This window comes from Pavona decussata, unplaced genomic scaffold (assembly GCF_977016875.1).
Source record: "Pavona decussata unplaced genomic scaffold, jaPavDecu1.1 SCAFFOLD_72, whole genome shotgun sequence".
NCBI classification, from domain to species: Eukaryota; Metazoa; Cnidaria; class Anthozoa; order Scleractinia; family Agariciidae; genus Pavona; species Pavona decussata.
Window position 1 is genome coordinate 2,604,589 of NW_028145491.1, and position 15,668 is coordinate 2,620,256.

The 15,668-nt window shown below is 34.9% G+C and overlaps 1 protein-coding gene across 2 annotated transcripts in view; it reads right to left on the reverse strand.

The window, feature by feature from the left end:
* The window catches only part of LOC146476958 (semaphorin-4A-like), a 36,549-nt gene extending 22,790 nt beyond the window's left edge, over nucleotides 1-13,759 (reverse strand). The window contains exons 1-7 of one of the 2 annotated variants that reach the window (XM_085114060.1): nucleotides 13,028-13,759; nucleotides 8,442-8,531; nucleotides 7,682-7,775; nucleotides 5,950-6,007; nucleotides 3,466-3,525; nucleotides 2,636-2,737; nucleotides 632-728 (exon numbers count right to left, since the gene is read on the reverse strand). In XM_085114060.1, coding sequence (XP_084970186.1) covers nucleotides 632-728; nucleotides 2,636-2,737; nucleotides 3,466-3,525; nucleotides 5,950-6,007; nucleotides 7,682-7,775; nucleotides 8,442-8,531; nucleotides 13,028-13,040 — 514 coding nt within the window. In that variant the 5' untranslated portion in view covers nucleotides 13,041-13,759. The remainder of the gene's footprint in view (nucleotides 1-631; nucleotides 729-2,635; nucleotides 2,738-3,465; nucleotides 3,526-5,949; nucleotides 6,008-7,681; nucleotides 7,776-8,441; nucleotides 8,532-13,027) is intronic. The other variant, XM_085114061.1, reaches the window with a different exon arrangement.
* Nucleotides 13,760-15,668: the final 1,909 nt, after the last annotated feature.

Here is a 15,668-nt window from a genome sequence, read left to right on the forward strand (position 1 = left end):
AAAAGTTGCATTTTCTTCTCACTCTAAATAAATTCCTTGTGCATAAAGATCTGGATTTTGTAATCATAGGTAATTTGGAATTGCAGAAACAACCAGAAACTACTTAGTTCTTATAGGAAATTTGTTTTGAAATGCTTCAAAATATAACAATAAACTTTTCACGGTTATCAAGAATGTCCTGAATGAACACAATTCCCTTCTCCTTCCAATTTGGTAGGAGGAAACTCTTCCCATTAATTAGGGATCTTTTTAAATTAAAGACGGTCAGCTCTTGATTAATGCTATTCTGGCGCAGTGTCTTAAGTTCAAGGAAATTAGCTAGTATCTGTTGATGAAACAGTAGAATATTAGATTCTTTCAAAGAGCTGGAGTCATAATTACAGAATGCCAAAGAACGTTAGAGTACATGGACAAGTAACTGACCCTCACAGTATGTTAAAAGAAAGATTACAGTGTAGACAGGGTTTTCAGCAAGAAATATCACAAAAAGTCAAGTCTGTCTACATTGTATAGGTGATTGTTTTTCTACCTTCCCAACTTTGCTATTTTCATCCCTGGCCATGCCAGACTAATTGACACAACTTACAATGTAGCTGTTGCATTTTAAGTAAAAATGTTTCAAGATCCTTACTTGTAAATGTACCAGTGACATTCTGTTCATAGCTAAATGGAGTCAAACCAATCCCTGTGATACCATCAGTTGGTATGGGTGTCAGTGCACTGGTTTTCTGAAAAATCACATTCAAATAATTAAATTAATCACAATTTAAGTTATAATTTCCTTCTTTGTAATATATAACCACAAGTGTACGTGTATGTATAGGGATTAACAGCAACTTTCAGTTACATCCTTTATACTCAACTTATCTCTCTTATTTTGCAAGTATAATATTGCTAAGCTTGTTTTTAGTGCCGGTGATATTACATTATTTTGAACACTATTTAAAGCTTTCTTAATCTACAAATTGGGCCACAGCACCAGCAATCTTTAAATTACTTCAAGAGAGCTTATCTTTCCGTCATTTAAAAAATTTATGTCATTTTCAGTTTCTTTCATGGGTCATGGTTCATTAATTTCACACTATTTACACAACGTTAACATAAATAGTAAAGTGTTACAACAGATAATTACAAGATAAAAATAAATACAGTACAAATCACAAAATGTGTGTGGTGGTCAAAGTAGCAAAGGCTTTCTAGTTGACCACCACCTACTTTAAAGTAAACAAGGAAATGACACTGAGCTTTATTGAATATTAGAAGATGTAGGAGATGTTTATAGAGCCTAGGATTAATGTACAGGAGAGAATTACATTTGTGTAAATTAAGGTATGTTAAAGATATACTGAACCGAGCAAGAGATCTAAACAGGACAAGCTTACAGTCGAACCAGGTCAAGCGTACCCCCCTAGATTCTATTAATGAATCTATTGTTTAAAAATTGAACCCGTTAGTCATTTCAAGTATTCAAATTGAAATTGGATTTCTAATTGGATTATACGAACATGATGCATGAAACCAGAAAACCAGAAAGCCCGCCGGAAAACCCCTCTCAACATATTCAGAGCGGAAATTCTTGATTTATATAATAGTGGACTTTCCAAAACGCAGATTTCTAGTGATTTGAAGCAGTCAACGCATACTATCAGTAAGAAAATTTGCCATTTTCAACCGGGTACGGTGTAAGTGGGTCCTGTCGAGTAAGTTTAAACTCACTAATGATCACTAAATGGACATTTTACGTTTGTACACTGGCGTTTATTCCGTTAGTTATTACAAAAAAAATGAAAAAGGATTGGAAGCGTGTTATTCTCTTTTTGAGGTATATGCAAATTGATTTTAATTAGCGAAAAGTATGCGCACTCACAGTGAAAGATGTTCATTTCAGTTGACCTCCGACATGTGTTGCGCTATTCGTCGCGGTATAATGGACAGTCTGGTGAAATATATACCAAACTTTTTCATGCTACAAGGTGAGTAATGCCATACATGAAAGATAAATTGGAATTTTTCAGCCCGACTCATAAAAACCAACACAGGCTATATCAAAGGCGAAGCCAGTCGTAAACCAACAAGGCTACTCCCTTTTCAGAATTTTTCATTGCATGTACTATAGAGGTACTATAGCCATCTGTATAATATTATAATTTTTTTTTGTGCCATAATTTATGTTCTCGTGCTCATCTTTCCCGCCTCGACTAGCTTTGTGGCTATTTGCGGGACAAGCCCCTTATGTAATCTGAATTTAATTTACAAATAAATTGTTGTTGTTGTTGTTGTTATAACACTGTTTAGTCAAATACATGTAAGTGTTGAAGTCTGGGCACTCAAGAGATTTTGCTCCTGTTTAAACTGTTAGTATGTGACCAGAATTACAAGTTAGCACATAAAACTCTTAGACAAAATATTAACATTGACATAGGTTAATAATTAATTAATTAATTAATAATTAATATAATTATTATATATATTATAACTAAGTAAATTAACTGTCTCAATAAATATTTAATTTCATAATTTAAAACAAATTTTAAATCACTGTTAGCATGACAACCACAATGGGCGAAGCAGCATTTTTGACACAATACATAATATATGGTTCCACATAAAATGTACACTTCAAATAGTGAATTACCTGAAATCTCCAGCACCTTGTCTTCTGTGCAAAAGTACCGCAAGTAAAAATGTTCCCATTTATATCAAACAGTAGTATCTTTATATTGTTTCGACAATTATCCTGAAGGGAAGGAAAAAATGAGAACATTTTTCACCCTTTTTCTTACAACTTTAATTCACAGTGAATTTGTTTTCACATGAAACAGCTAGGCCATACTCAAGACCTTGGACACAGTTTTACCCAATAAGGACCTCCCAGCCAGTGAATAACATAGATTAATGTACCATGATTGTTGTTCTTTGTTGGATTTGACAATTTGATAATTCTCAAAAGAATCAAGTCAAGACTATTAACTTACATTTGCTCAGTGCTGTGCCAAGTGTATAAATTAATGGGACTTTTAAACAAAATTTGCTACTTGGAAAGATATATGCTATATTGTGATAAATAGTCACAACAAGCATTATAAATCATTATCAATATGAATATGTTAGACTTGATCACTTTTCAATAAACAATGTGTTGTTGTTGTTGTAATAGTGCTTTGTATTCTCTGAGAATTTTGGTAACCCAGTATGCAAACTCTAAGAAATGATAGAGCAAAGAACAACCTAGTGAATAAGCCAAACTACAACACAGGGGTTTTCATCTTCTACTCATTTTGAGACAAATTTGGGTTGTTTAACATCTTAGATTACAAACACTTGTGACCTATCCAGCAACCTTTTACTATCAAACACAATTAGTCAGGAGGATGAATAAGTTTACATCATACAGTACATATAATAGAAATGTTCATTTAACAATGCAAAAACTGAGATTTAGCAACTATTAGCAAGTGAACTTACTTTTGAATTTTTGCTTTGACATTCCTGTAGTGCTGCCTGGCTTGGTGGTAAGGCTACAAACTAATAGTAATATTATTTTGATTACTTCTTACAATATGAAATTTGGCCAAAAAACTGACTGTCCTAACGTCATGTAGAAAGAGCTAATAAAATAAATTTAACATAGTCAATGTGATAGGTCTGCATTCAGCCGTGAGTTCTTGGTCAAATTTACCTGCTATAAACATTTTTTGTGGGGTTGCTTTTAGCATATCAACCAAAACTATATTGAAAAGTTTTTGCCCAGCTATGAAAACCAATCACTTTATTGTTAAAAGAAACAAACAAACAAACAAACAAACCCAAATAGCCTTAGGAAAGGACATAAAATGACACACTAGTAGCTAATCCCAATTTTATTTTGGATTTTGGACTACAATGTAGCCTACATAATACAAACTTCACATGATGGGCTAGTGAAGTTTTGAGCTTTGGACTTCTTGAAATTTTTATTAGGCAATAGATATAGCCCTGAGGGGTTTTAGCATCACTAAGAATAGCTTTAACATACATTAGTATCAATGGTTCAGTTTTGTTAAAAATAAAAATATAAGTGCACAGAAACTATAATTAGTAAAATTATCTTTGGGTACAGATAATGGAAATCCTACAGAGGATGAAAATGGATTACAACTTGAAAAAAAAAAGGCCACTTTTTTTGCCTGCAGCACGGCAGTGATGTGTTCAGTTTGTTAGTAAAAGGGGCATGCTTCATTGAAATGAAGCCAGTACAGGTATAATGAGTTCAGTTGAAACAGAGATCAGTTTAAAAAAAATTCTTGCTTTAAGTAGGTTGCATGTTAAAGAGTAATTGGGAATTATGGATGTGCAAAACAAAACAAAAAAAGAATGGTAAAAGCATTATATACTCAGGGCTCGAAATAACGGCCGGTCAACGGACAATGTCCGGACTAATTTGGGAGTTGACCGGTCAACCTTTCGTCTTGCCGGTCATGTTGACCGGTCACATTTATCGTTTTGAAAATGAAATAAATTAAAATTTCCATGCTGTTCAGTTGTTTCAGTTGTAGCAAGTTGCTGCGTATTGTCATTTGCGGAACTTTGATCTGAAATCCTGGGTGAAATGCAACAAGAACCGTTGTTTACAATCCGGGCATTGAAAACAGACATCGGGGTTCACGCACTTCCAGTCACAAAGTTAAAAAAAATTTCTTTTCTAATTCACTTTTATTAGTTAATTTTCAAGTGTTGCATCTCTCCCTGCATATAAAGTAATTCCTCATCCCAGAATAAATATAATCAAAGTACAAAAGCAAAGGAACTATACTTTATAAAACCAATAGTTATTCCAATCTTCGCAAGTTTATCTGTGTTTATCTTTGGCGTGCGTAATGTATAAACATGAAAGGCTATACAATGATAAACATCCGTGAACCTGAATCAATGTACAAACATTTTAAGGTTTGCCAGATATTATTGGTCTATAGAGATAACACAAAATGAAAAACATTCAAGCAAAAACTGGTTGTGATTCTCATGGAACGTGTTACAGAAAAATATATATATCTTAAGATTTGCGAGTTAAATAAAAGCCGGATGTGCATACAGTACGTCACGTCACGGGAACCCACGCAGCAGGCATGTGACCATATGTTCATAATCGCAAACTTCTTTGATTCTATCCTGTGCATTGTAATGTTCCCGAGTGATGTAATCAAAGTCTTCTTGTGTGAAGTAATGCCCTCGAATACACATACAGTGTAAGCTTATTTTCATTTTGCTGCTGTAATTTACTTTTGTTGTTGACCATGAGTGTTTTAAAGTGCTCTAACTTTTTTGGAAATATATAGCACCAGTTTTGGTTCATGGGCCCCTGTTTTAAAAGTTATTTATTTTATATGATTTGACCGGCCAGAAACGCTATGTGACCGAGCTAAAATGAATTGGGCCGGTCATCGTGTCCGGAGAGTCTCCGGAAATTATTTCGAGCCCTGATACTTCTGCCCTATATCGCCAATGTATTTTGCCATGCAGATAAAAGGTTAAAGAATTGTCAGTGAAAATTATTTGGCTAGAGAAAATTGCAATCATGCAAGCAATTATAGATGGAGCGAGGGGAGAGCTAGGGGGAAGGGGCACTCAGGTATACTGGTGACAGGGATTTGAGAATGATGAAATTTTTAGATCCGAAAAAAGTCTAGACCCTGAACAAAAAAAGTCCAATGGCCCAAAACATAACCCAAATCCCATTTTTAAAAAAAACTGATATGATTGTTTGACATCAAAATGAGAACCCTGGCTTTCACTTGTTGAAAATGTCCCAAAAACAGTCCTTCCCCAAAAAAGTCACACAAAAAGCACTAATTTCAAACCTGTACATTCCAGTCACTAATGTATCTATTTCTACTGCAGTGAATAATTATTAATTATTGTTAATTACAATTATTATACAAGTACTAATAGTAATTTTTTGTTGATACTCACATCACTGTGAACTGATGGTAATTTCAAATTGGTTAAATCAAGTCGGAAGAGGGAATTCCTGAAAAATTTTAGCAGCATGTAAGTAATAATGAACTCCAAATTATTAAGAGTTCATAACACTCCAGTAATGTGATAAACTATACTTGTTGCAAGTTACGTCGAAAAACAGTCATGCAATTTTATACTACAGTGTCTTAAAATATCCCACTTATTAGTAATTTATAACAACCAATATTACAATCACAAGACTTAAGTGAACTACACTGTTAGTAGCAATCTTTGTTGCCATCTACAACTGAACCTCTACTATAAATGGCCATCTCCCTAAAGTGGCCACCTCTTCCTCTTTGCAAAGTTGTTTCATCTCAGTGGACAATTAAATAACCCATACATTTCTGTTATTTTAAGGCACATCCCTCATCAACACAAAATGGGGTCTCCAACCCCCAAATGTCCCCTCCATAGCACACACATACAGTGGAACCCCACTTACGGACAACCGCTTATTATTGTGTTTGTCTTGAAAAAAAGCTGACATACATTTTCTCTTACATTAGCTTGTCTGATACAGACACTAGTAATTGGGACAACTGATGCTTTTCTGTGACCTAACTGACACACTCTCATACTAACTGTGGTCAAACATAAAAAATTAAAAAAGTCCATGAAAGATAAGGTTTTCACTTTGAAAGCTCAAAGCTGATATGTTAATTTTGTGAGTCTTTGACTTTCCTAAATCATTTTATGATTTATTGAAAAAGTTTCAAGTTTTTTAAAGTGAAGCATGTGTGTCCACATTTGTGTTGACTGTTTGAATATGTGACATATTATACTTCACTTTAAAAATTAACTTGGAAATTTTTTAGTAATAAAATGATTTTAGTAAAATCACAGAATCACAAAAAACTTATCAGCTTTAAGCTCTCAAAGTGAAAACCCTCTCTTTAATGGACATTTCTTATTTTTTTATGTTTGCACACAGTTAACTCTCAAATGTAACCTTGCTTTATAGATGCTGGCTAAATCTACACACTATATATAATTTGTCTAATATGGTCATTTCCCCTGGCTGAACCATAAACTAAAAATGTCTTAAGGGCAAAGTCACAGACTATTTATTAAATGATTACATTGCAAGTCATGTTTTAGAGAAAAGCAATGTTAATACAAGCATAAGGTTTCTTAGGTTTGAAATTAAGTTAAAGTTAAGCCATAAACATTGTTCTGTTGCTTTTAAATTATTGTACAATTAATACTTTAGTCTTTGTATCCATAAAGCGTGTGTCCGTGATGTTTATTCTGAGGGCCCCCTAAATACAGGCACCCGGAAAATAAGGAAGTTTAGCGTGTCCCTTTGGTGTCCCCATTAACTAGGTTCCACTGTACCAAGCAACTGAAGAATGCTACAGTATATTGTTTAGTAGACCACAGTTCAAAAATTGATGCACATTGTCATATGAGGTGTCATGTCAGGAACTGGATTTGATTTGATGCAATGTTTGGGTCAATCTGGTGTAGTCATGAAAGGACTCATTGATGGGACAGTGCTCATTTTGAATGAAAATATTCTTTTCATCTTCTAGAGAATATTGTGCTTCAAGATATATTTTGAATACAACTTACAATCTTTGTTAACACTTATGAGTTGTTTGTTCTTAGATTAGTCAAATAATTGTGAAGTATTGTATGTGCATAACAAACTTGGTGCAGTTCAACAACTTAAATAACTTACGTAGCTCCCGCAAAAAGTCTGTTGTTGTTTTCATCAATAAGGATTCTTTCTACACGTGATATTGTGGTTCCATTTGAAGGGAATCTAACACAATCTAAAGAAAGCAAACAAGACTTCACTCAATTAATTCATCTATCTAGTATATACCTTGGACATACATGTACCAATGACATACAAACTGTTAGCATCTCAGTTCTGCAAAAAAGAGACCTGGCAACAGATATTTCGTACAGGTAGTATATATCACCAACTTTAATTGTTTGAGGTGTCATTTGCTCCTTGTCTGCAGACGTTTAATTAAGATGACATAAAAGAGCTGCAAACAATGTTCCTTCTTGAAAGGGCAAGTACAACTAATTCACCAGTTTGGTTAGACCAAACATAATATAATTATATAATTATTATCTTTTTTTGTTATTGTGGAATTTACACAGTCACATAATTACATATAAATCTACATTAGATATAAATATAAGTGATACCAAAAAACTAAATTAATTATACTCAAGATAGTTTTTATTAGTTTAAAAAATGTCAGTCCCTGTATGGTTTTCAGACCAGCAGCCTGGACATTATGTCCCATCACAATAACATTGGAAGGGATTTCATCAGGTGAGAGCTAATTTTTGTGGGGCATATATTTGTCCAATGACTGACTGTATTTTGCAGCCCCGCAAATGAAGAAACAAAGCTTAGTTAATAAACCTCAGTTAATGTATTGTTTAAACTATTTATATTAATTTTGTAAAGTTCATTTTACCTCTGCAGTTGCTATAGGAAAAAACATATCCTGCACTGCATAGAGTAGCCAGCAGAACATCAAATAACAATACCAAAAGGCACAAACTCCCTGTAAAGGAAAAAATCAACAAATATTAATAAAAATGTGTTTGTTTCTTTCAAGTCAAGAAAGTCAGTGTAAACATGGCTGTCTTTACATTTTTAGCTATATGTTTTGTATTGATCTTCATACCCATAACAATCTTGTTGCTGTCTGAGTACAATTAACATCCATCCATCAAGATTACCAATAAAATCAAGGTTCTTGCAAGGGTGTTCAGTTGTAACAGGTGCTACAGGTTACAGACCTTAATGAAAGCTCTGGTAAATACTTTTAAATCCACTGGTTGCATCCAGCTAAGGGCCTGTTTCCAAGAGTGATCTCGTTGCATTGATCTCATCTCAGTGTCTGGTTATTTCAATTGTTTCTTAGTGTTTACATGATTCCAAGATGAAACGAGTTTCTCCTGGGATGATTTCATACATGAACCTGTCTTCATCATCATGAGGATAAAAATTCATCCCAGGATGAAATATACCTAAAAGTTCATGTAAACATGATACCTTTCTGCATCTCGCAATGATACTTTATTTCCAGTTGTAATCTTATGACTATATACGTCAGGAAACAACACTTAAGACCAAAGAAGTGTAAAACAATATTAAATCTGATAGATGTATTTTTTCTGTTACTGATACAGGCATACTCAGGAAAGAAAATCAGGGAACCTTCTCCCAACAGGAGTTGAACCTATGACCTTCCGTTTACTAGTTCTGATGCTTTACCACAAGGCTACAGGAAACTTGGTAGTAAGGCGGTGGTAGCAAGGCATTAAAATTGTCATTCCAATCTTTATTGGACAGTATTTAGCGGTATCCCTTGAAGAATTTCAGCTTTGGAGGAGGAGGAATAAAGTTGATCTCTGATTTCATCTGTCTTTCACATTCATGTGTGGGTTGGGTGGGAGCAAGAGATCAAAATATGAACGGATAGTGGCTGCCAGTGTCGCCTTTACATGCTGATACATGTCTGATCTCACCCCACAAAAGAATTGTAAGACTGCCATGAGACTAGTACGTGATATGTGGGGTATAATTTACTACAAATACTTAGTCCTGGAATCCCGCAATAAAACAACAAAGAATTTTTATCCCAGAAAGAGACTAATCCCAGGACAAAACACATTCCATTTTCATGTTAACGCAGCCAATGTTTGCCCATGACATACACATACACACAACCATGACCTACACTGCTATCAACCATGGCAGGCTTTGTCACAGAACATTTGAACTTTGATACCCCATCATGCAAACTTTGGCACTCAAGTAAGTTGTTTGTAACTGAAATTTAAATTAAACTGTGCTTAGCACTGGCTTAACACAAATCGTTTTAACATTAAATTCAATCTCACTCAGATTGATAAAAAATGTATCTTTTAAGAGACCAAAATCAGCTATTTTCAGCCAAAGGCAAAAGCCATTTTCAACAATGGAAACATACAAATAATAGTCCACTTTTGTTATTAAAGTTAATTAAACTAGTTTTCTAAAGTCTATAAAAACTAGATGCTTTGGCTACACATGGCCAGGATGAAAATGGATTGCAGCTTAAAAAGTCCTTCAGAATCTCTTCTTTCTTAGAAATAGCTGAAACTTGTTCATCTTTTGAAATAATTAGCTGAGATGTTACTGTGTGATTTAGGAGCACATTGTGTAGAAGAGAAGGTACTCAACTTAAACCAGTGCAGTTTGAACCAAAAACCTTAAAAATTAAATGTGAAAAAAGCCCATTTAGAAAAAAAGCTTGTTTCAAGCTGGCATTTATTCATATTTGCATGTATGCAAACTGCATGACACCAACTATAGGTAGGTCATTTGTACGTGAATCGGCTATGACTAGATTTCACCAAAGTTGTAATATATTATTATTGTATTAGTGCTATCTAATTATATCTTTTGTCTTAATTAATTTCAAAAATTTAAAAATGCAGAAAATTTAAAGGCCTCAAAATTGAAAGCCTGACTTTCTTTTTCTGAAATCCTTAAAACAAAGCCTTGCAAATTATGGTTTCATCAATATTGAAAATTAAATGCTGAGTATATAAAACAAAGTAGCTGGTGCTTACAATCAAAAGAGGTGTACAGAAAAACAAAGGAAGAACCATGGACTGTCACATTAATTATACTTTCAATGGTTCATTTTCTCTATAACTTATCTGTCATTGCTATAAATGAAGCTGCACCTTGAAATACAGAATTTAATGCTTTTTTGATCCCAGTTAACTTGTTGGAAAAGTCTTTGGAAAATTCAGTTGATAGTTTATACATGTATATGGTACTCATTAGGTCCACAAAGGGATTATTGTATGTGTGAAATGTGAATGACAGAAATGCATTTAAAAAGTAAACAGGTAACAACATGGAAAAGGACCAAGCCTGTTCTTATATAAACATCTGACATAAACAGTTAAAACGTTATCAACAAGGCCTTCAGTTCCTATCCACCAGAAACACTGTCACTGAATTATAAATACCACCTATAATCCACATTGGCATATTTTTGGAGAATCAGTCCTTAACAATCTAATTAAAAGCTTTTGTGTGAAAATACACCGTTTATCACTTAATAGCATAACTATGGCTTGTGTTACAGCAACACTGGAATTCAACTAAAGAACTCAAATGACTGTATCACTTACATCTACATATATATGGGATGATACCGATAATGGTGCATAACATTCAATAATTTAATAGAAAAAGTTGATTTTGTGGGGCTTATGCTACAATGATAACAGTGCTTCTCTGATATACTTCGGGTAAACTCACTGACAATTTTTGTTAAACATGTTAATTTTATACAGAGAACAAAATTTAATCTCTCTTCATCCATGGAAAGGGCAACACAATCATAGTCCCTACACCCAAATTACATATGAATGTACAAACAACACCTTTCTTTTTGAAGTTATTCTCAGCCAGGACTTAAATCTCCATACATGTATTTAGGACATTCCAGTCCTGATCATAGATAACTTATTATTTTATAGCCCTTATAGAAAATTATTTTCAGTTATTTTCTCACTTTTTTTAAAGTAATTTTCCAAAAATACCACAGGTTAATTAAAAAAAGTGCTATGGAACTTGTCTACTGAAGAAGTCCTTGACATTTCACTGTGCAGAACAGCCATTTTAACAACCGATGATGGAAATACATAACTTGCCCAACCAAAACAAATAGATATTTATAAGCTTAGTTGGAATTCTGAGCCTGATGACACAAACTAACCCATTTTTTCAAACCCTACATACATTATTCTAGATAGTAAACACTATTAATAGTATATATTGAGTTAAAAGAATGTGATATTCCCTTTTGTGCCACGACTTGAAGTCATTCGCACGACATCCACGCGTCAAGGTGATGATTTTATTCGCTTCATTAGTTCTGACAGCTCGATCCAAATAGGAAATACCAACATACAGGACAGATTTCCAACAGTATTGAGTTGGCTTACACGTGGAAATCTACACGGAATTTATATGGTTCCCTTTTGCCGTTTTCGTCACCAACTTGTGGAAATCTCGCTTTATGTATCGAGGTGAATAAAAATCTCACCAATTCTAGAATTCATACTGGGGACAAAACAAAATTACGACGAATGTGAAAGTTTTTGTGTATCCGTTTGGAAAGAGTGCTGCTACCTGAAGCAAAAGTCATATAAAATACTCTTCAACCTAGAAACAAATTAAAGCGAAAATAAAAAAAAGCTATAATGAAACTATATAAAGGAAACAGATATGCCCCGACATATATAAGTTGGACTTTAGCTGGTATTAAGCACGAGCAGATGCAGGTCTTCCGTGGTGATAAACCGGTCCAGTGGCAATACATACAAATCTATGGAGGGAGCTAATACTTTTTTTTTATAATTTTCATGGCCATCCGTCGTCAAGCTATAGTATTGTTTCAATATATTCAAATGGTCAATTACTTTCTACTTCACCCTCATACAAGAAAGATGACCGGTCGTAAATATTTCTTATCCGTCTGCATCGATGATGTAAGCTTTACACATCAAAGGGCAGTTAGTTGACACGTCCCTGCACAATAATATGGAACTTTTAGAAAGCTCTTCCCTTCAAAATTCAACTGATGAGTCCATGAATCAAAATTATCATTTAACCTTAAGTCTTAAGGTGAACAAAAGCTCTTACAAATTATTTGTGAAACAGGCCAAACAACGCTCCTCAATAAGACCTAAGCTTACGTTTGAAAATTTGTAGAAGTTTCACCGATTAAAAATATTGAAACCAAAAACCCATTCATCATGCAATGTTTAGGATCCAGTTTAACTATGACGGTCATATGACGAAAATTCAAAACTTTTTACCAAATAATATGTTGTCAAAAACGTTGTTATTAAAGCTGCAGCCAAGCTGTACAAGTTGACTGCGCGAATCAAAAATCCACCTTCAAGTCCGACTGCAGTAAAACAGTAAGCTTATATACGAAAGGAAAACTGGCACACCACAAACAGATTTATACCGTTGATGACTCACCTCTGACTGCCATTTAAAGTTATTCCAAAGCTCGTAATTTTCGCCTTTTTCCTCCTTTCCGATATTAGACGTGACGTACAAACGAACTCAAATTTTTAAAAACAGCTAGGACACAAGCTAACGCCTAAGCTTCCACCAGCACGTATCAAAAAGCCAAGCGCAGAATCACATGAAACTCGTGACGTTTCCACGCTATCCATTCACCACTATTACCAAACAGTTGAATTACGCTGAAAACAAACAGGCTTATATCAAAAAATCGCTGTGAAATACAACGGAAATCCCATCCCTGTAATAAATTCACATTGCGGTCACACACAGGAACCGAACAAAAAGATTGGTCACGTGTTCCAGCTAGAGGCGGGATATTGTAATTCGAAAAGACAATGGTACAAAAATAACCCTCGTAGAAAGTAAACAAATTTTCCTTTCGTCGAAAACACTACAGGAAATGTGTTTTGAAAATCAAATGTGTTAATTCTGACACGAATTGCTTCACTTTCCAAAGAAAATGCAAGCTGAATGACTTTTCTTGGCACAAGACGGGAAATAGGAAGCTTGCTGCTTCGTGATCCGGACTTGCGTACCCTCCAATTTTATTTCCAATGAACTGTTTCCTCTAAAACAGTCGCGTCTTTTGTTGTTTGTGTATTTTGGCGTGAAGGAAATATTCATAATTCTACGGTGATTCATGTAAGCCTCTTTGATCATTACACTGAATAACAGCGATCTGTGCTGCGACCGCTAATGAGCAGTTAGTTTAATATATTTCGATATATTGGGATAAAGTGTGATCTTGCCATTCACAAAGCAAAACAAGTGACCCGAGTCCCACTCACGCAGGGACTGATTAGCATGAATTAGGGATTAACGAGCGCATACAAGTTGGGGGGAGGGGGAGAGAGTGTTTTCATACCAGTTTCTTATATTCGACTCTCAATTGTCACAAATCAGTGACTAAATGATGTAAGAAGTGCCCCCTTCAAAAAATACAGAGAGCCGATCCAACAAAACTTTAAAATTACCCATGCATTCGAATCACGTTAGTTGTGAGTTCAGCTCCTGCTGTCAGACCCAGCCTTTAATAGCAGGACTCGTATCGTAATTGGTGGAAACGAAAAGACTGAGCAGCGCCTGGCCCAGGTTACATTAACAAACGACACTTATTAAGGAATATTTTCGATGCGGGGTTTCACCCATCCGGGAAGAGAAATGTGACGGCCAAAACATTTTCATTTTCATTCATTTCATTTTTTATTTGCCCCAATCTTTATACAATCAATAGGTTTTCTACATTGTACATATATATTGTTGGCAGGAGATCCCAGCAAGTTTTTGCAAACTTTTCTTTAGGGGATCCCCTATTTCTTAATATTTTCTATTGTTATATAATTTGATAGCTGTCAAATATATATACGTATCTAATTAATATTAAGATTAATATTAGGATTATAGTAGTAAAAGATTGTGATGGCGATGTCGGTAATTTAAACTTTATGTACTGATGTCTGAGCAACAGATCTGCTTCACTTTCCGCTTAAATGAAAAGTAGGATTTAGCATCTTTCACCTCATCAGGGAGATTATTCCATAATTTAGCACCTCTAGCTTTCAGAGAGAATTTTCCATAATTTGTTCTAGTATACCGAATATGTAACTTTGCTGAAGATCTTGTATTATGCTGATGAAATTGTTTGTTTTGTACAAAATAGTTTTTAAAAGTATTTGGTAACATGTCTGCTCTTTGTGAGTACATAAAAAGACTAGTTAGAAAAGTATTAAGCTGGAATATGTCTAGTATTTTTAGTTGTTTGAACAATGCAGTAGTTGAGTCTTGGTATCTTGAGAAAGTCATGAGACGAATAATTTTTTTCTTTACCTTGTGAAGACATTTAAGTGTGGATGTATAATTACTACCCCATAAAATATTACAATAGGTAAAATATGGATATATCATTGTGAAGTAAACATTTTTTAAAGTAATTTTGTTTACATAGTGAAACCAAACTGAACAGTTGATTCCTTCTAAGGCAGACACCCTTGGGTCTAACTTGATGCCGGTCCGCCTTAGAGATCTCTCATGTATACTTTTGTTTCACACAACAAAGTGAACCGGTCGGCCAATCGAAAGATGTCCGCCTTACAGTCAGGTCAGATTCAGATGCTTGACTAGTGCTGAGTGGAGGACACCGACTTGTCATGCCTATGGAGTCCGAGTGGCAGCGTAGAAATGTATCTGATCTCAGAGTTCTGATGCCTCGTCCAGTCTCTTGATCATGACTCCTAGCAGTCGACATTTTTTCCCTCAGATTCTAGCCGCGAGGGGAAATGCAGGGGAGAGAGGGCAGTGGATGATTGCTGGCAGGGTAAACCTTGAATCAACGGTAAATTTCCGGGCTCTCGCGTTTCTCGCGATTCGACTTCCTTGTCCCTGCTAGAACTCCCTAGGGTAGAACTCCCCGTCAACCAGGGACCCTGTGTAGACACGCTGTCGCTTGATAGCGTCATCATGTTCTGGGCGGTAACGGTAACTAAGGGGCTGAAATAACGCGTTGGCATCCCGGCCACCCACTTTCCAGCCAAGCGTGCATTGAGCGCGACCAGACTTATCATTTGAATAAGTGAAAGTAAGACTTTAGTAA